Below are 21406 nucleotides of genomic sequence, written 5' to 3' on the forward strand. Positions count from 1 at the left end.
TTTTAGGGGACAATTTCTGCACGTCCCCTAAAAAAGTGTTGCCAGAGACAACAAATGGTGTAGTGACTTATCCAAAAACATATGATTTAATCCATGATGATTCACTATTCAGTCTTTACAATGGCAGATGTGAATTGCAAGACATTATGCTAGAAATGGATAGAATTCTGAGACCTGAAGGAGCAGTAATAATCAGAGATGATGTATTAGTGAAAGTAAAGAACATTGCTAATGGATTGGAATGGGATAGTTCAATTGTTGACCATGAAAATGGACCACTTGAGAGAGAGAGAGAAGCTTCTATTTGCTGTGAAGAAGTATTGGACTGCTCCTGCTTCTACACCTTCCCACAGGCGTCGCAAGACTAATTAAAAACTTAGATTTATTTTTTTTTTTGTTAGTTTTTTTCACCACATAGTTTAGTTTTTCTCTTTTACACTTTATGATTTATTTTTCCTTTTTCCAATTTATTGCTTGAAACAATTCACACATTTTCATAATAGTTTAATGTACTAATCTACATTTGTATATCATTCATCAACAATTCATTGTTAAGCCAGATTGCTTCTACAATTCTAAAAATGAGTACTATTAATGAGTACTGTCATTTTTTATGCTTTAGAGTTTAGACTCAGCACTATCTTGAAAATTGTAGAAGCAATCTGGTTATGACAAACTAAAGAAAAATTAAACTTAAACTTCTACATAATAGTTTATGGTACTGATGTATTGATCACAAGTTGATAAGCTTCCTTCACCTGACAATGTAGTAATTTCCTTTTTCTTAAGTATAACTCACAAGGCTTGAATTTCTAAGATTCTAGGAAAAACTTAAGCACTAATCCCTCTGAAGATACCAAAATGGCAACAGAGATGTCCATCTATCATCAATGACAATAATATAAAGTAATGAAATCAGCACTTTGAGTCTCCTATTTTATTTTATTTTTTTGCTAAGGATCAAAATTGAATTCACCATAAACTAAACAATCTAACTATCATGATTTCTACCACATAGACTCATACTAAGTTATCAAATATACCATTAAAATTCTTTATATCTTACGTTTAGCTTACCAAATTATATACCTAATAATTAATGTAACCATGCAAACAAAAATTTACAATACTTAGTTACAAGATCATCCCTCTTAAACTAACTATTCTACAAATCCATGGATATTTCAACAACCAATAATAAGGTTTAGTCCCTAAAGTTTATATCTGTTAATTGTTCTTATAACTCACAAGGCTTGAATGGTTAAACAAAGTCTTCAATCTATATCTGTTAATTGTTCTTATTTGCTAAAATCTAAAATTAATGTGATTTATGTTATTGACTACTCCCTCCGTCCCTATATCTAAGCACCTATTGAGATTAAAATTTGTCCCTAAATGTAACCTCCCTTTCAATTTTTTAGATGAATTTATTATTTTTTCCAAACATAACCTTAATTAATACTACTAATTTACCTTCAAATATGAAAAATTCAAATTTAAATACACTAAAACCAAGACAATTTAGTAATAACCTCACACAAAATAGACATATTAATTACGCTTTCACCTTTTCTTAATATTTGTAAAATTTGCAATGGAGGCTTACATTAAGGGACGGAGGGAGTATTTAAGTAGAAACTAATTATAAAAATATGAATATTATATATGTCAAGTAAAGGATATATGGAACAAAACTATACAATAATGTAAGTGGTAGATTAATTTTAGAGGTAAATCTTCCTACAAAGTTAACAGGTGTAGTCTATTGTGATCGTGTCAATATTTAACTAAACAAAGTGAAGATTAATCACATGGGCATCAAGCAAAACTTTGGTATTCTTTGGGAACCAAATATTATTAAAATTAACTCTTTATGTGTCACTGACATAAACAGAACCAATGGTATTTGTTTGATTTGTATTTTAAACTTCCACATCTATTTGGAAGATTAATTTTGGAAGTTTCATTTTGCACCGGTCACACATCTAATATGGAAGTTTATATGTCCTATACGGTTTTTTAATTCATTATCAGTGTTGCAATTGTGGAAGTTTAATTTTGCACCCGTCACACATCTATTTTCATTTTAATTGTGGAACGGTTTTTTAATTTTTCATTTTGCACCCGTCACACATCTATTTGTCTTTTTGAGAACTCATGGTGTTGCACCAGAAATAAACCACCTGTACAATGGAAACCACAAAGAGGCGCAGGATTGACCATAACCGTAGTCCACTGTCGAACATCACTAATGGTATATACTGTTTTAATTTTCTGCTCATTGTTAATATCATTCAGGCAAAATCTTTCTCATTTTTTCTTGCTGATTATGCAGTTTCTCATCCACATATTCAATCACAACTGAGACACAATCCTGGTGTCGACAAACTTACGCCTCTTGGTCCTGGTAGACATGTTTTTAAAAGGGCGAGAAGCTCTCAATTCCAGGATGAGAACGCATTACATATAGGTGATGCAGACACTGACTTGAGCGACCCTGTCTGCAGAGGTAAGTTTGCAAAATTAAAATTAAAGTTCCAAAAAAATTGCTTCAATTTCGTTTATGTGTTAAATAAGTCACAGTATATCAAGTGGAACATAATAGCAAATCAAATTGTTAGTGTATGTAAAGTGCAATATAACTTTGAAATGTTACAACTCTTCTAATTCATCTACTTAAAGTTTTCGAAACATATTATTTTGGTGATTCTTTTACATATTTGTTAAATACCCTGTCCCACTTGATGATTTGATTTTGCAAAATATTATACTATGACTTAGAATAATGTTATAGTGCAATGGTCAGTCCTGTACAATTTTTTTTGCTCATTTTAAAAGCTATAACGGTTACTCTTCACAGACACAATTGGTAGTATGAATGTCCATTTATCAACGGATGAACCTGATAATTCAAATACTGAGTTGATGTGCAACGAGAATGGAGAAATGTATGATGTTCCTGACAACGACCATGGTAAGTAGTTCTGACATACAAATCTCATTTAGATATTGTTTGGTTTTACTGTCATGTGTGTTAACAACTTTCCATTTCCCACCAGTTGAATATGACTCGGCCGATGAAGTCTCAAACGAACCTGATCTAACAGGTCAGATTTGTGTCGGTATTTAACAAATACTTAGAATACACATATGCTACATGCAAATAAGAATTACTTCTGAAATAAGAATGATATTCACCTCTATAAAAAAATGTCTGGAAAATTGCAGATTATATTGACTTTGGGCAGCCACAGATTAAATGCCCAAAATGCAAGGCTCTAATGTGGTATGATGAGAGGGTGAACAAGTCACAAGATACACCAAATCCATTATTTTCGATGTGTTGTAGTCAAGGAAGAGTAGAGATTGCACATTTAAAGCCATTACCTCAGCCGTTGTATGACTTATATCACAAGAATGATAGGAAAAGCAGATTTTTCCTGGAAAATATAAGGTCCTTTAACAGCATGTTTGCGTTTACGTCTATGGGGGGAGAAATTGATAAAACAAAGAATAAAGGTAGGTCTCCGCCTGTTTTTGTTTTAAATGGAGAGAATTATCATCAAATAGGAAGTTTGATCCCAAAACCTGGGCACCAACCCAAGTTTGCTCAACTGTACATATACGACACCGATAATGAATTGAAAAATCGTATGGCAGCTATCAGGTATTGTTTTCAAATATAAATAATGTATTTCAGAGAAAATTTAAAGATGACTCTATGTTGTCCTATATCTAATTTGGTTGTTATGTGCATAGGATGGAAGATGATAAGAACTCTTTGAAAGCCACTATTGTAAAGGAATTGCGCGATGTACTCGACAGCTCAAATGAATATGTTAAATCATATAGAAATGTAAGAGACACAATGCTGCAACAAAATGCACCAACTATTAAACTCCGAATATTAAGCAAGAGAGGTTATGATGGTAGAAGATACAATTTGCCTACAGCATCTGAAGTTGCAGCTTTAGTGGTTGGAGATTATGACGCATCCGAGGGGGAACGAGATATTGTGGTTGAAAAGCAGTCTGGATATTTAAAACGTATTTCTGTTTTTGAGCCGTCGTACTTGCCACTGCAATATCCTTTGATATTTTCTAGAGGAGAGGATGGCTTTAGAAGAGATATCATATTTTCTGATAATCACAAGAAAAAGACCATACAAAGGTTGTATGTTTCAATGAAAGAGTGGTTCGCCTACTACATTCAACAAAGAGAGATTGATCAATCAACACTGGTATTTACACGACGGTTGTTTCAACAGTTTTTGGTCGATGGTTATAGCATGATAGAATCATGGCGGTTAAAATGGTATAGGGACCACCAAAAAGAGGTCAGGGCGGATATGTATAAAGGATTGTATGAAGCGGTGCTAAGAGGTGAAACAGGTCCAGCAACAGCAGGAAAACGTATAGTGCTGCCATCCAAGTTCGTAGGTGGAGCACGATACATGATTCAAAATTACCAAGATGCAATGGCGATTTGTGCTTATGTTGGGTATCCAGATCTTTTTATCACATTTACATGCAATCATAAGTGGCCAGAGTTAGTTGATTTCCTTAAAAAACACAACCTCAAACCAGCTGATAGACCGGACTTTGTGTCACGGTTATTCAAGATAAAGCTAAACCGTCTGATGAAAGAAATTAAGAAAGGGAAAATATTTGGAAAAGTTCGAGCAGGTAATTATTAAGAAACTCTTTCATGATACTAGAGGCACATATTATTATTTTGACAAGCTGTACTATATGAATTTAATATTACGAAATTAATTTGTTTTTGTTCATTTGCAGTTATTTATACTATAGAATTTCAGAAGCGAGGACTGCCACACGCGCATATTTTAGTATTCTTACAACCTCAGTTTCGCTGTGTGCATCCAAATCAAATTGACAAAATCATAAGTGCTGAAATCCCCAACAAAGAACGCGAACCTATTTTACACAACATAGTGTCGACTCTTATGATGCATGGTCCATGTGGGAGTCAACGAGAAGGTTCACCGTGTACGATCGACGGTAAGTGCACAAAACATTTCCCCAAGAGATTTGTAGATACCACTGTTATTGACTCAGATGGTTATCCAGTATATAGAAGAAGGGATAACGGTGTTGTCATAAAAAAGGGTGAATCATTCCTTGATAACAGATATGTGGTGCCATACAACCGGAGTCTTCTTCTAAAGTTTAACGCACACATTAATGTTGAGTGGTGTAACCAGTCACGATCAATAAAATATTTATTCAAATATGTCAACAAAGGACATGATCGTGTAACTGCAACATTTTACAATACTGCTGATCCAACATACGATGAAATCAAGATGTACTATGATTGTCGATACCTTTCAGCATGCGAGGCTGTATGGCGAATATTTTCATTCGATATTAATTACAGGGAACCTTCGGTTGAAAGATTGAATTTCCATCTAGAAGGCGAGGAACCGGTGGTTTTTGAAGATCATGAAGACCTTGAAGATGTGCTCCAAAAACCACATATTAGAGATACCAAGTTTATAGCATGGATGGAGGCCAACAAAATATATCCTGAAGCCAGAGACCTCACTTATAGTGAGTTTCCATTGAAATTTGTGTGGAAGGCATCTGAACATAAATGGACACCACGTAAACAAGGACTTTCAATTGGGAGGTATTTTTCTATTAAATAGATATTACATTCTGTTTTTTTCCCACCACACATTACTTGATATAATATATATATTTTGTTTTTTGTATAATAAGATGTTTCCATTGTTCTGTAGGATTCATTTTGTGCCGCCTGGATCGGGTGAGAAGTTTTATCTTAGGACGTTACTAAACTATGTAACGGGGTGTACTTCTTACGATGATATCAAAACTGTGGATAATCACACATTAAACTCTTTTAAGGAGACTTGCTTCGCATTGGGTTTGTTGGATGACGATAAGGAGTTTGTTGATTGTATTAACCAAGCAGCTCAATGGGGTACTGCCACCTTTTTGCGCATTCTATTTGTTGCTCTATTGGTTTCAGCCCAGTTTTCTAGACCCGAATATGTTTGGGAAAAAACATGGCGTAATTTAGCTGACGATGTCTTAAGCCGTCAAAGACGGATACTGCGTGTGCAAGGTATTTTGTTACATTTTCAACAATTTAATGTTATTATTTATTTTCGTTATAGAGAAATAATTACTATGCAATAGAGTATCAAACTCACCTATGTCATCAGTATTGTGTCGTCGACAACTGCAAGGATGGAAACCAGCACCTAAGAGTTTAAGTGAACAAAATGTTCAAATTTTAGTTCCGAATGGAAGGTAAGTTAAGAAGAATTAGAAGTTAGGGGCAATATAATTCCCTTTCACTGATAATGGGAGTTTATTGATTATTTTATAATGTGAAACACGTTAAATTTAAACAAGCAGAAAAAGAGTATTGTAGCAAGTAGCAATTACATATGGAAAATAGGCAACTACTAAATCAGTAGACTTGCCATGAATGGCTCCAGGAATAGTAGAGGCTTAAAAATATGTTAGGCAAGCATCTAACCATGTGCAAAACTACGCCAATCTTTAAGTTTCACACTAATATAATTATTTACGTGCAGATTTAGTTATGGATGATGATCAATTTCAAAACTACGCCCTTGCGGAAATTGAAAAATTGTTGCTAAGACATGGGAAAAATTTGAAGGATGACTACCCCACCATGCCCCGACCTGATGCCACTTTGATCCAAAGGGCAAGAAATATGCTGATATACGATGAATTGAGCTACAACAAAAGTGATTTGGAAAAGGAGCATCGAAGGCTGATGTCGACCATGACTACGGAACAAAAAAAAGTATATGATACTATTATTTCAAGGGTTAATGCCAACCTTCCTGGTGTATTCTTTGTGTATGGATATGGTGGAACAGGAAAGACTTTCCTTTGGAGGGCATTATCTTCAAATTTAAGGTCTAAAGGTGAAGTTGTATTGACAGTTGCTTCAAGTGGAATCGCAGCTCTTCTTATACCTGGGGGAAGAACAGTACACTCAAGGTTTCATCTTCCAATAACCCCTGATCAACTTTCGACATGCAACATCGATCCTAATAGCCACTTAGCTGAACTCATACGTATGACAAAGCTAATAATTTGGGATGAAGCACCTATGATGCACAAACATTTATTTGAGGCTCTTGATCGGACTCTCCGAGATATACTTAGAAAGCAAAACAACGATCGATTGGATATTCCTTTTGGTGGTAAAGTGGTAGTTCTTGGTGGGGATTTCAGACAAATTCTACCGGTGATACCCAAGGCAACAAGACAAGACATCGTCCATGCAAGCATAAATTCCTCCAAACTTTGGGAATTATGCGAAGTGTTGAACTTGACAACGAATATGAGACTTTTACATGGAAGTTCTGAAAATGACATTCGTGAAAGAACGGAATTTAGTGAGTGGGTGCTTGCCATTGGTGATGGGTCGATCGGAGAAGATAACGATGTAAACATCAAACTGAAAATTCCAGACGACCTACTCCTACAAAGTACAGGTGATCATGTTGCCTCCATGGTTGAATATGTTTACCCATCTCTTTTAGATAGTATGCATGAAACTTCGTATTTCCAAGATCGAGCAATACTAACACCAAGAAATGCAACAGTTGAAGAGATTAATGATTATATGATGTCTCTTATTCCTGGTGAAGAAAAGATATACTTAAGTTGTGATTCTCCAATCCACAAACCATCAATGAATCGTGGGCAGGATGATATTCATACACCGGAGTTCTTAAACACAATTAAGGCGTCAGGTATACCCAATCACAAATTGAGATTAAAAGTTGGAGTTCCTATAATGTTGATGAGAAACTTGGATCCGACTACAGGCCTTTGCAATGGAACAAGATTGATAATCACCAGGATGGGTAGGTACGTTCTTGAAGGGAGGGTTATTACTGGCACGAATATTGGTGATCTGGTATATATCCCAAGAATGGCATTGTCATCATCCGATACAAGGCTTCCTTTTAAATTTCAACGAAAACAGTTCCCGATTTCTGTCTGTTTTGCAATGACCATCAATAAAAGTCAAGGGCAGTCCCTAAAGCAAGTCGGTATCTACCTCCCACAACCAGTGTTCTCTCATGGTCAACTCTATGTTGCAGTATCAAGAGTTACCTCACGCAAGGGTTTGAAAATATTGCTAATTGATGAGAATGGAGATTGTATTGATAGCACCACTAATGTAGTGTATCAAGAAATTTTCCGTAATTTGTAACGTGATATCCAAGACTTTATATTATTATTGACATTACTATTATCATTTTGTTGATTATGACATATTTACATGTTTAAGTACCTTTCTATTATTATTATATTTGCAATGTATATGACCCGGGCGGTAGCACGGGTGGAAGGTCTAGTAACTTCCTAAGGCAAACTGTCAAACCTAAAGTGTGCGCAAGAATTCTTCAATAAGTAGTCAGTTAACCTTCGCATCAAAGATTCAAATAACAGAAATGACTTACAAGAGAAGTTAAAAAAACACATGACATCCGTGCATAAATAGTATAATCAAACTTCATGTAAAAGAGTTCATTTCTGTTTTTTTAACTTCTCTGCTAGAAAAACTTTGGGGGTTAGGTATTGATTTTAAAGGTAGACGTTTAAGTCGACGTCTTTTGGTGAAGAATTTGTCTTAGTTTACTGTTGACTTTAAGGGTGCTGTTTTTTTATGTTGGCTTTGTTTATTACTCCCTCCGTCCCTCAATAGATGACCTAGTTGACAATATACATTATTGACTTAACATACTTTGACCGTATTTTTCTACCAAGTCACAAAGATAAATAATATCATGTAAGATGTTGTTGGATTCGTCTCGATAAATATTTTTAAAATATTAAATTTTCATAATTTTTTTAAGTAGAGAATTGAAGATATCAAAGATAAAACATGTGCATTGGTACGTGTGTCAGAGTCAACTAAGTCATCTATCGAGGGACGGAGGAAGTAATTGTTTTGATTGAAAACTTTTTTGGTGGAATCAAACCTAAAGATATGAATATGGATGATAAATTTGAACTTACTTTGGAGAATGCTCAACATGTTCCAGTTGTTCCAATTAAAGTTAGCAATCGTTGAATATATAGATATTGTATTGTGTTTTGTTTTATCATCTCTTGAATTGTGTTTAGTTTGTTAATGTGATGTGCTCAAGATGTCAAATGTCTATGCCATCAATGTGCAGGCGATGTGAAAATCAATCCGAATCTTTCACTTGAAATTTGTTGGTTTATTCAATTTGTATTTAAACATGGAGTTTTATTATTAACATGTTTTCCGGGCCACTCTTAAAGAATTTTAAAATGAAAAATCATTTTATAAGAAAATTCAATAGTTTAATTTTTATTGCATTTATTACACAAATTTTCATCAAAATTATCATTTAAATGGCTTATAGAGTGTTTTAAGAACATCCGTTAACCTTTCACTGAATACAATTAACTATAAATTTAAGTAGTGTTAACCATTTAAATTGTTGTCGAATTTTACTGTCAATTTTTGTCTCAAAATAAAATATCATTTTTTTTATAACAAAATTAAATATCAAGATTAAATATTTTTTCGGTTGTTAATAAAAAATGTTTATCTCTAAAAAATAGTTTTTATGTACGGTCGGAAGAGCTTCGTATCCCCCATAATTATTTGAGTTTTATTATAATTTCAATCCCTCGTGCTTCTCATGAGTTAGAAAAAGAATTAAAAAAATGATTTATTTGAAGTCCACTTTAATTTTTTTAATTAACATTATCTTAGTATATGCTTTATGCTTAATCAACGGAATCAAGCAAAAGCATAAAACAACCAAAGTTTTGTTTGTAAACTGGACAATAAAGTGGCTAAAGAACTTGAAGAATTTGTTTGTGAGCTGGGTTTTGAAAGAGAAAACAATTAAAAATATAATTAATTGCATGACTTAAGTGTGATTAAATTATTATATTATCATTTATACTGATTGTCTTCTAAATATATAAATTGTCTTCTAAAGTTTTCTTCTCCAAAATCCTATAAAACTCAACTTGCAAAAAATAATCCCTAAGATTAACCGTTCTAAATAACTCAAATTCAAATCATATCTATCTATATATAATAATAACTTTTAATCAAATTTTATTTCCTCTCATTTTTATCTTGAGATTGCTAACTCAAATAACACTATAAAATCTTATAAAATCTTAAGAACATGTGACCTTAGCAATAAAGAAAAACCTTCAATCTCTTCTTCTCCTTCTTCAACTTTCTCTGCAACAACAACAACAACAAATGGACACGCTCAACTCCACACTCCTCATTCTCTTCATCTTCATCTTCCTCCAAATCCTCTATTCCTTTCTCTCAAAACCCAAACCTCGACTTCCACCGGGTCCACGTGGCCTTCCCATCATAGGCAACCTCCATCAACTGGGTCAAAAGCCCCACCAAACCCTCGCAAAACTCTCCAAAATCCACGGCCCAATAATGTCCTTAAAATTGGGCCGAATAACTACCATAGTTATGTCCTCCACAGAAACCATCAAATCAGTCCTTCAAATCAACGACCAATCTCTCTCTAATAGAACAGTCCCCGATGCAATGAAAGGTGCTAACCACCATGACTACAGTTTACCATTTATACCCATCTCTCAACGCTGGAAAGACCTTAGAAAAATTTGTAACAACCTTTTATTCTCAACGAAAAACCTTGACATGAATCACACACTCAGACAGAAGAAGATTCTCGAACTTTCAAACGATATAAACATTAGCGCGGAGAAGTTGGAAGCAGTTAATATTGGAAGACTTGCTTTTAAAACAACGATTAATATGTTGTCAAATACGGTTTATTCAGTTGATTTGGTTCGTTCGAGCGATATAGCTGGGGAGTGTAAGGAATTAGTTACAAATATTATGAAGGAAGTTGGAAGAGCTAATATTGCAGATTGTTTTCCTGCTTTGAAAGTTTTGGATCCAATTGGTATTAGAAGAAGGACTGGTGAGTATTTTGGGAAGTTGTTAGGTATTTTTCAAGGTTTGGTTGACCAAAGGTTGAAGATGAGGGAGTTGAAGGGTTATTGTGGTAAAAGTGATATGTTGGATGCTATGCTTGATGATGAGAATAATGCTGGGGAGATGTATAAAGATAAGATTGAACGTTTATCAGTGGTATGTGATTTTTATGAATTTATTTTCCTTTTGTCAAAAAAAATGAATTTATTTTCCTATTTCATTTTCTAAAATTGGTATTTGGAGGTGCATGTCAGGTGTTATGTGTATAAATGTTTGATACAATTGGTGTGGTCTCGAAATTTTATAAGCAAGATTTACACACACTAACAAAAAAAGAAAAAAGACAGAAAATTTAAATGATAAATTTTTATGTTTGCCCAAATTTACTCCCTCATAATTTTTTGGGTGGGTGGTATTTTTTTGTTTTGTTTCTCTTGTATGGTTGGCTGTTTGTGTTTCCCAATGTAGTGGTGGATTTTTGTAAAGGGTGCTAATTTTTTATCCCGTCCTTCTCAACTTGAGAGGAGTCGGGTTATTTATTAATAAATTCACTGTTGAAAAAATAAAATAACGAAAGGCAGAGAAAAATATAGAGAAATAATGACAAAAAGTTATTACTATTCTGTGGTAAGAGAAAAATAATATACAAATTATGAATAATATCACTTTGAATAATATAGAAATTAATCTAATTAATCATTTTCTTAAGAACCACGCACAACTCTAAACAAATAATTTTTAATCATTTTCTTAAGAACAACACACATATCTAAATAAACAATTTTTACTTTGGATAAAATCATAAGATTCATGTTTTGAATTTTAAATTTGAATGATCATGATCAGGATATGACTCATCTATTGGATTACCTAACTCCAGCAATGCATCATTATTTGACATCAAAATTTATTCTAAAAAAATGATATTTATACAACTATTTTTAGAACAATTACATTTTTTTTGTCCAAAAATGTTGTTCAATAAGTTGTAAAAAAACGGATTTACAAATATCATTTATGATTGCACCTAGCCAATTTCTTTTTTCCATTGTTGCTAGGACTTGTTTGTGGCAGGAACTGACACAGTTACTTCAACAATAGAATGGGCAATGGCTGAATTACTTCACAATCCAAATATTATGTCAAAAGCAAAAGCTGAGTTACACCAAATTATTGGCAAAGGAAACTTAGTTGAAGAATCAGACATTGGAAAACTCCCTTATTTACAAGCAATAATAAAAGAAACTTTCAGATTACACCCAGCAGTTCCACTATTACTTCCAAGAAAAGCTGAAACTGATTTAGAAATAAATGGCTATAAAGTACCTAAAGATTCACAAGTTTTGATTAATGTTTGGGCTATTGGAAGAGATTCAAATCTATGGGAAAATCCAAATGAATTTTTACCAGAGAGATTTTTAGGGTCAGGTGTTGATTTTAAAGGTAGAAATTTTGAGTTGACACCTTTTGGTGGTGGGAGAAGAATTTGTCCTGGTTTACCATTGGCTATTAGGGTTTTGGTTTTGATGTTGGGCTTGTTTATTAATTGTTTTGATTGGGAACTTGAAGGTGGAATTAAACCTGAGGATATGAATATGGATGATACATTTGGACTTACTTTGGAGAAGGCTCAACCTTTGCTAGCTGTTCCAATTAAAGTAAGCAATAATTGAACTTTTCATATGTGACAAAATAAATTGTGTACGTATTGTTTTTTTGTTTGTTTTATCATCTAATGCAGCATGGTGTTATTTCCTTTTGTTAATTTGTTTGTAATGTAGTGACTAGTGAGAATGTTAGTGGAATCATAAGAAAGCAATGTAAAAATGAATTGGAATCATTCACGTGAAGTTTGCATCCACTTTATTCATTTATTCAGTAATATCCTTCTGATCTTGAATGTGAAAAAAAAAAAAGGTTAAATAAAGTTGATATAGTCCCTTTGGTCTCAATTGCACGTAAAACATATGTGTTTACGTTTATTGAATAACTCATGTATCTGGTTTGTAATATTGACTAAATACATCAGTTATTTAATTAACCTAAAACGTGAAATGTTGTTTATACTTGAGATCGATGGAAGTACTTGATTCAAATTTTTAACCAGCTACATTTATACTGTTTGAAATTTTTGTTTATATTTAAGGCTGGAGTAATAATAAGGCTTAATTGCATGTCTCCTTTCAATCCTGAAGAACTCGGTTCGAGACTTTGGCAAAAAGAAAGAAAAAAAAGCTTGATTATACTTTTTTTTTTTTTGAAGGAAGCTTGATTATACTTTTGATCTCCCTATTATATTAAACTGCCAAGTACGGGAAATTAATCGTATTTATAAAATTTAATAGAAAAATATTATTTTTAATTAACATGTAAATGAATTTACACAAAATAAAATACATGATTAAGCAGTATATTTTGGTTACAAAACATTAAGCAGTATATTAAATCGTAAGTTAACAGAAAATATTCAATTCCAATTTAAGAATAAGTCAAAACAAATCCGTTTTTAATGTCATTAAAATTAGATTTGAATGGTCTCCTTTATTATGAAAAACAATTTCATATAAATCGTAAGTTAACAAAAAAAATTCAATTCCAATTTAAGAATAAGTCAAAACAAATCCATTTTTAATGTCATTAATATTAGATTTGAATAGTTTCCTTTATTATGAAAAATAATTTCATTTGAATGGTTTGTAAAACTAATGACAATAGTTTGTACCAAAAAAAAAAAAAAACTAATGACAATAGTCATTGGCTTTGGTAATTTCAAAAATTTCAAAAAAAAAAAGTCATTGGCTTTGGTAGAAAATAATAGACTGCCAAGTGGATTAACTACTTGGAACATGCTCAAATGTATGTATGTATGTATGTATATAGATATAGATAGGAGATATAGGAGATAGGAGATATAGATTATATCTGTTTATTAGAAGAAATGTCTAATGTTTCACTATATTCCTACTTTTTTATTTACAGCAGTGGTACATTTCAATTTCTTTATTATTAGAATCGACCAATATTAATATTTAACTTTAAATAATTATTTGGAATTGATGAAAAAACACTTCAAAATTAACATCAAAACAATAAGAAAAAGGAAATATGATGGATAAATTCAAATTCTTGTTAATATATCATGTTTTTATTTAGTTGCAATGAAGCTTAATTATTTTTGAACAACGTTACATTTCATATAGAAGAATAGCTCAAATATTAAAGCTAATCATTAATCAAGTATACAACAACAATACTGCTGCTTCGGTAGAACACATTCCCCTCTCACATAGCCGTTGTGTTTGCAATCATCATTACAAGCATGAGACCCATGTTGACATGGACCGATGCAGGTGGTACGTACGACATTTCTACACTCACTGTTGCGTATTCCTAATTAAAAGAACATCATTAGTGAATTTATATATAATATATATAAGGAATATTATTAGTGTACAGGAGAAAAAAATTCAGACTAATATGTTAATTGTCCACATACCTCCTGCAAATACAAGAAGAGCAATCAAGGTTGCGATGAAAAACTTTTGATTTTGAGCCATTTCTTTGTATCTTCTTGACATACTAATGAACATGTTCACCCTGTTTGTGTGAATATATACATTGAAATGACAGAAACTTGGATAAAAACGTTTCTATTCAAAAGAGAGGTCATCGCTTTATTTTAGAAAAACAATTAAATCTTATTAACTATACAATCAAATACAATAAATCAAAATAAATCAGAATAACTCTAATTCATTGACTACGTCATTGACACAAATAAATGTTAAATATAACACAATAAAATACAACACATTAATATATGTGTGTATGCACAAATAAATTTTGTCAAAAGCATGATAATTTATAGTAGAGCAATGCTATATAACGCGAAGATTATCTCGCGAATCTCCCACGAACTTGCGCACTTGCTTACTGCTTTTTTTAGGCAAAGTAAAGCTCTCTACTTACAAACCCAACCTTATAATTTAGTGTCTTAAAAATAAAGTAAATTCAAAATATCTCATTCACCTACCACAAAGTGCAAAGTATATTCTAGGATAGGAAGTACGTAGGAACCACTGCTATCACCAGTGTCATCTTCACTACCATTGTGGGTATCATGGTTAATTGACACATCTTTCATTTTAATGCAGCAGCAGTGATGATGTAGCACCGCAGACATAAGATATATATAATAAAGTGGATACAATATTTAGCATATATTTTTCTTTTCAAATGGAAAACTAGAAGAAAATGAATTGCAAATGGAAGTAAATCACACACATTCGTGAAACTCTTGTTCGGATATCAAGTATTTCCGTTTAAAAAATGTAATAAACTAGATGAGTTTGTTTATACTTTTTCATTATCCCAATTATATCCTTAAACAATATTTTATATAATAAAAATTGTTGTTAATGTCATTCAAAAAAATTCAGATTATATTTTTTTTTTTTGTTATATTGTTGTCATTGAAATAAATAATCATGGTTAGTTTGGTTTGTTACAACTTGAAAGCAATAAACATTCATATTTTTAATTTTAATCGAAATTTCATAAAAAAAACACCGTTCTTAATTTTCAAACGTTAGCGTAATAAAAAGAATGGAAAACATATGTCCGTCTTTTCGCTAGTAAACAATAACAATTGTAATGTTGTGCTGCCTCAAAAATAAATAATAGTAATTTTGTATTGAATGCTACTTCAATTTTGGGCGAGTTTTGAAAAACCCCATGTAAAAAAATAAATTTTATATCCACCTTGCCATTTAAAGATTCCATCAAAAACAACCTTAACCCCATCTCACAAGGCAAATAAAATGATGTGGCACACTCATTAGCGAAATTAATTTCTTTTTTTTTGAACAAATCAAAATGGAATATATTGCATCAACCAAAAGTGAATCACCCCGCACAAAGTGCGCTAAAAGTGATGACTCACTCACAATCAGTTACAGAGACATGGCCCCTATGTAAAGGACACCAACCACCAAGGGAAAAAAAACAAAAATTACATGACATCAATACAAAGGAGAGGGTGTCGCCACCAGTCATGATAACAATACCCTAAAGGGACACGATTCTAAGACATCCATAAAAAAGAATTTAGCTTAATTTTTTCAAGTATAATGAAAGAGTCAGACACCACATTGTTAAAGATACGGATGTTTCTTTCCTTCCATATTTCCCAAGCACATGCAAGCCAAATAACCTTTAAATAATGATGAACAGATCACGGCATTCCTGCCAAGTGAGTAACTATAAGAAGTGATCAACAAGAGATCCAAGAAAAGCAAAAGCCAAATTAATTTCTCTTTTAAGAAAATTTTGAATGAAAAGAGTTAAAACTATGCGATCAAATTATTGGAATCACCCTAAGCATAAATTATAAACAAATATGTCATCGTAAGTTTAATTCAGTTGGTAGGAACAATGCATAATAAATGCAAGGTCCAAGATTCAAACCTCGACAACCAAAAAAAAAAGTTATAAACAAATAATAATTTATGTTACGACTATGAAGGAAAATTAAGGTTAAAAACAAGCCCTTGGTAGGAACAGTGCATAATATATGTAAGGTCCATGATTCAAACCTCGACAACCAATTTTTTTTTTTTTATAAACAAACAATAATTTATGTTACGACTATGAAGGAAAATAAAGGTTAAAAGCAAGCCCCAACAGAGCTCTATTCAGACTGCAACATATGGAAAATGCATTACAGAGCAGCAATCAAATTCTATGTACCATAATTTGAACCCATTGTTTTTCTAAGACAGTTGGAAGAGGTAATGACCATGAAGTTAGCAAGAGGTAATTAATCAATACCTAAATAATTATTTTACAAAAGAAAATGACAGATTAGAATGACCATGAAGCTTCGTTTGTATGCATAATTAATCATCTGACGGAAGAAAATGATGGATTAGTGTAACCAAAATAAAATAAAATGATAGTTTTTTTTTTTTTTTGGTTACAATAAAATGATAGATTAGAATCCTATTCTTTTCCCAATAATCCAGATGTTACTGATAAATTGGGAAGGTTACTGATCCTAATAATTCATGGTTACATACAAGTTGTCAAAATCGAGATTTTGCTTCAGGACGAAAGAGAAAAGCAAAATCGACAATCGTAAAATTGCAACTAAATCGAAGGATTTTACTCAATTACTTCCGTAGAATTGATATAAGAATTCGTAAAATCGAAATCAAAATTGATGGATTTCACAAAAAAAAAAAACTTAATATATGTTATAAATGGTATATCTATACTATATATAAAGAAAACAACCCCCCGTCCTCGTGAGCTTAGCCCAGTTGTTTAGGACAATGCATAAAATATGCAAGGTCCGGGATTCAAACCCCGACCACTACCAAAAAAATGCTCTTAATTTTCAATACAAATAACACATCTAACAAATAGATAAGAATAAATTTAAATATTAAAATAAAAGTGCAACAAACATAAATATTTAGTTTTTTTCCTTTATCACATAAAAATTGTAACAAAATAAATGAGTATATCTATACTTACCTTTTCATTATCTCAATTATACTCTTAAACGAAAAAAAATCTATAATAAAGATTGTTGTTGGTGTCATTGAAAAAAATAAGAGCTCTATTCAGACTGCTTAATATTCGACATTGATTCATCATCATTCCACCATATAAACATGATTACAAACCATTCACAAGTTTTGAAAGTCGTAAAACTCAATTTCGATAAAGTTCGTATATTTTTCACAAAACACCGATTTTGACATTTTCATACAATTCATCATATCTCAAGCGTATAAATCCTCAATTCAATCATAAACTATCATATTATCATGAATGCAAGTCATTGGAAAACTAACAAGTCTCAATTCAAGATTTCACTAAAATTCGCCTATGAAAATCCCAAGTTTTCGTCTATTTCACCTTTTTACCAAAAACCAAGTTTCATACTCTTATGGTCATTTATAAAGCCTACATACATCATTTAAGTTCATTATTACAGTAGATAACTCAAAACATAATCATCGCTCTTAAGAAAAAATCATGGTCAGTTATTTCAAAATCAAGTTCGTCTCAAATTCAAGTTTCTTCCCATATTAACAAAACCAATATAAGTGTAAGCATACTATGTTCTAGCAATAATTTTAATCAAAATAGCAAAAGAACATCACCTAAAGATCGCCTAGGAACCCTACGCGTCGCCCCCAAGCACTCGGAACGAAATGCAAGTAGAAACTTGCACTGTCCAGGGGTCAGGGCCAGGCGCTGGCTCTTTGTAACTGGGCGCCTCGCCCTCAAGTACAGGCGCCAGCACCGCGACAAAGCTCGTTTGGATTGTTTTCGACTCGGATTTTTGTCAAAAACACCCCAAAAGTGCTTATTTAGATCCCCCTTTATCCCAAAACCATTAAAGTCATGTTACAAGATTCAAACACATCAAATAAGCTCTTTTTCACAACCCTTAAAATAGCTTACATAACAATTCAATTAGTTTTCACAAAAACACCAAAGTTCTAACAACAACATTTTGACTTATTTAAAACCAACGCAACAACAACAACTTAAACTTATCATCACCCAAATCATGAATTATCATCACCAACAACATCCAACAATATTCATAGCATATGTAATCATGAATTCATCAACAATAAACAACAACTTCATTTTCACCATTTTAAGTCAAAACTTCAACATAATCATTTTAACACATAACAACCATGAAGTTTAAGCACAAACAACCAATTTATGACAAATTTCACATACCCAAATTAACCACATAAACATGAGCACGAAAATCAACATTTAAAATCAACAAAATCATAATTCATACAAAAGTTATTATGACCCAAAAGTGAAAAATGACAATTCTAGCTTATTTAATGGAAAGGGTATATCCCCCTTACCTCTAAATCTTGAATCCACTAGCTTCATCTTCAATCTCTCCTCTAGCTCCCAAAACCTTAGCTTCCTCTTCTTTCCTCTTCACCAAGTTTATGATCTACTTTCTCTCTCTACCTCTCAAGTTTGTGAAATGAAATAATGAATGTTTTAACCTAATTTTTTCATAAGAGTTATGTTTATACCACTCTCGAGTTGGGCTAGGTTTTTACCAACCAATTCTCAAAAGTTGCTACTCACTTAAACCGCTAAAATACCGAATAATTATCATATCGAAATAATTACCCCAACTCACTAGTAACTTAGTAAAAATAACTATTATTACTAAAACACCAAAAATAACCTTCTTAATAAAATGACTAATTTACCCTTACTCGTCAAATGACCAAAGTACTCCTTAGTCTAAATATGACTAAAATACCCTTCTAGGACAAAAATTCACTAATCCCGAATTAAATACACACCAAGACAAATAATCACACACAAGCATATATAAACACACATAATAATTAAATGCAATAATTCTAGCGAAAAATGGGCTGTTACATAATTATATATACTACATTGTATAATACACTCGTATTAGCTTCTACAAAATAGATGTGCCAGCTCTACAAAATTTTATTGAAATTACATGCTTTACAAAATTTTATTGACTTATTAGACTTTTAAAAATATATGTTTACTTCCTTAAAAAAAATGTTTACTACCCTTTTTATAAATAGATCAAATGTTATATTTAAAATTATTAGTACAAATTAGGCTTTTAGACAGGATAATACGTCAGGTCAGACTTTTAAAAAGGTCAGACCAAACTTAAAGTAAAGTCTTTGAGAGACTAATATGTCAAGTTTAGGTTTTAGTTTTTTCAACTATGCATGTCTTACTTAAGCAAAGTCTAATTCGATCTAGCTTATTCCCACCCTTAATATGATAGCTTTTTTTTTTGACAAAAAAGGAATGATTTTTTTGGTGGTGGTCTGGATTTGAACCGGATCTTGCATATATTATGCATTGTTCATAACAACTGAACTAAGCACACGAGGACCTTAGTATGATAGCTTGAAAGTTGCAATTAATGACGTTCAAAATAACTTCTTTTTTTTTGGTCAAGGGTTAAAATAACTTTAATTATGTTTAATTTGTAATCGATGAGTTACGACACAATATATACCGTATTCACTAAACATAATTAACTATAGATGTAAACTACGTCAATCATCTAAATTGTTGTTGAAATATTTTATTGTCAAATATTTTGTCTCAAAATATTTCTTTACAAGAAAATGAAATATCAAAATTAAACATTTTTTCACTTATTTTTTAAGGAAACATTTTTCCACTTGTTCATAAAAAATGTTTTTTCACTTCAGGATATGTTGTTGATGTATTGTCGGAAGGAAAAAAAAATTGAGGGACGGTCGGAAGAACTTTTCAAAAAAAAAAAACAAAACAAAAGCATAAAACAACCAAAGTTTTGTTTGTTTCTTTAAAAAAAAACCGAAGTTTTGTTTGTAAAATAAACAATAAGGTGGTTAACGAACTTGAGCAAATTGTTTGTGAGTTAGGTTTTGAAAGAGAAAACTTTTAAAAATAAAATGAGAACATTATAAAATATTTTTAAAAATAAATTAAGTGTTGTTGAAGTATTATATTATCATTTATGATGTTGTTCTTTCACTCTTTTTAAAATATCAAAATACAAATTTAATCCTGCAAAACCTTTCAAAACTTCATTCACAAACAAAACTTAAGATTAATCTGGAATTTACATCTTTTTTAAAATGATTTTCTAGTCAAATTTTATTTACCTTTAACGTCAAACTTCATATTATTAAGGCTTAATTACACTTTTGGTCCTCGTGTTTTGCCAAACTCGCGAAATTGGTCCTGCCCTTTTAAAAGCTGACAAAACTGGTCCTTCAATTATCATTTTTTCGCACTTTTGGTCCTACCCCCATTTTTTCCTCCAAAACGCTGATGTGGCGCATGAAGGCCTATGTGGCACGTGACGTCAGCAAATTCTGCTGACTGTATAATTATTTTTATTTTTTTATTGGGGTACACGTGGCATTTTTTTTAAAAAAATTAAAAAAAAATTAAAAAATTCTGAAAAATTGAAAAAATTAATAAAAAATTAAAAAATTCTGGAAAAATGAAAAATCAATAAAAAAATTGAAAAAAATATTAAAAAATTCTGTAAAATTGAAAAAAATATTAAAAAATTCTGGAAAATTGAAAAATTAATAAAAATGAAAAAAATTGAAAAAAACGGAAAAAAATCTGGAAAAATTAATAAAAATAAAAAAATCTGAAAAAATTTAAAAATTCTGGAAAAATTAATAAAAATAAAAAAATTCTGGAAAAATTAATAAAAATATGATCAAAAAAATAAAATAATCTAATAAAATGAAAATTTATTAATTCAAAAATTTTAATTTTTTGAGAAATACTAATGAAAATTTCAAAAATTCGAGAAAAT

General features: G+C 31.5%; 2 protein-coding genes and 1 long non-coding RNA gene across 4 annotated transcripts; 2 read left to right on the top strand and 1 right to left on the bottom strand.

The window, feature by feature from the left end:
• Positions 1-155: 155 nt before the first annotated feature.
• Positions 156-8253, top strand: LOC146953703 (uncharacterized). The gene is made up of 9 exons (XM_085742346.1): positions 156-317; positions 2299-2509; positions 2861-2974; positions 3060-3122; positions 3229-3667; positions 3760-4685; positions 4797-5652; positions 5765-6111; positions 6590-8253. Exons 1-9 carry the CDS (start codon positions 156-158, stop codon positions 8251-8253), a joined length of 4782 nt encoding a protein of 1593 aa, XP_085598472.1.
• Positions 8254-10073: 1820 nt separating this feature from the next.
• Positions 10074-12896, top strand: LOC146953704 (geraniol 8-hydroxylase-like). The gene is made up of 2 exons (XM_085711519.1): positions 10074-11178; positions 12081-12896. Exons 1-2 carry the CDS (start codon positions 10300-10302, stop codon positions 12693-12695), a joined length of 1494 nt encoding a protein of 497 aa, XP_085567645.1. The 5' UTR covers positions 10074-10299; the 3' UTR covers positions 12696-12896.
• Positions 12897-14128: 1232 nt separating this feature from the next.
• Positions 14129-19055, bottom strand: LOC146953705 (uncharacterized). 2 transcript variants are annotated; one of them, XR_015029980.1, is made up of 3 exons: positions 18930-19055; positions 14519-14619; positions 14129-14412 (listed from the first exon to the last, which is right to left on the bottom strand). It is a non-coding gene; the product is annotated as an uncharacterized LOC146953705 (long non-coding RNA). The 2 variants fall into 2 exon arrangements; XR_015029977.1 differs by lacking the exon at positions 18930-19055 and adding an exon at positions 15056-15353.
• Positions 19056-21406: the final 2351 nt, after the last annotated feature.

This window comes from Medicago sativa, chromosome 1, assembly GCF_051527215.1.
Source record: "Medicago sativa cultivar Bolivia chromosome 1, Bolivia_mono, whole genome shotgun sequence".
Classification (NCBI taxonomy): Eukaryota; Viridiplantae; Streptophyta; class Magnoliopsida; order Fabales; family Fabaceae; genus Medicago; species Medicago sativa.

Bases quoted from the DNA above. Each gene is read 5' to 3' on its own strand.
- LOC146953703 (XM_085742346.1), top strand. From the start codon at position 156: ATGGATAGAATTCTGAGACCTGAAGGAGCAGTAATAATCAGAGATGAT. The intron at 2,975-3,059 runs GTAAGTAGTTCT...ATTTCCCACCAG, and splicing joins TGTTCCTGACAACGACCATG to TTGAATATGACTCGGCCGAT. The intron at 3,123-3,228 runs GTATTTAACAAA...GGAAAATTGCAG, and splicing joins AACAGGTCAGATTTGTGTCG to ATTATATTGACTTTGGGCAG.
- LOC146953704 (XM_085711519.1), top strand. From the start codon at position 10,300: ATGGACACGCTCAACTCCACACTCCTCATTCTCTTCATCTTCATCTTC. The intron at 11,179-12,080 runs GTATGTGATTTT...CATTGTTGCTAG, and splicing joins AGATTGAACGTTTATCAGTG to GACTTGTTTGTGGCAGGAAC.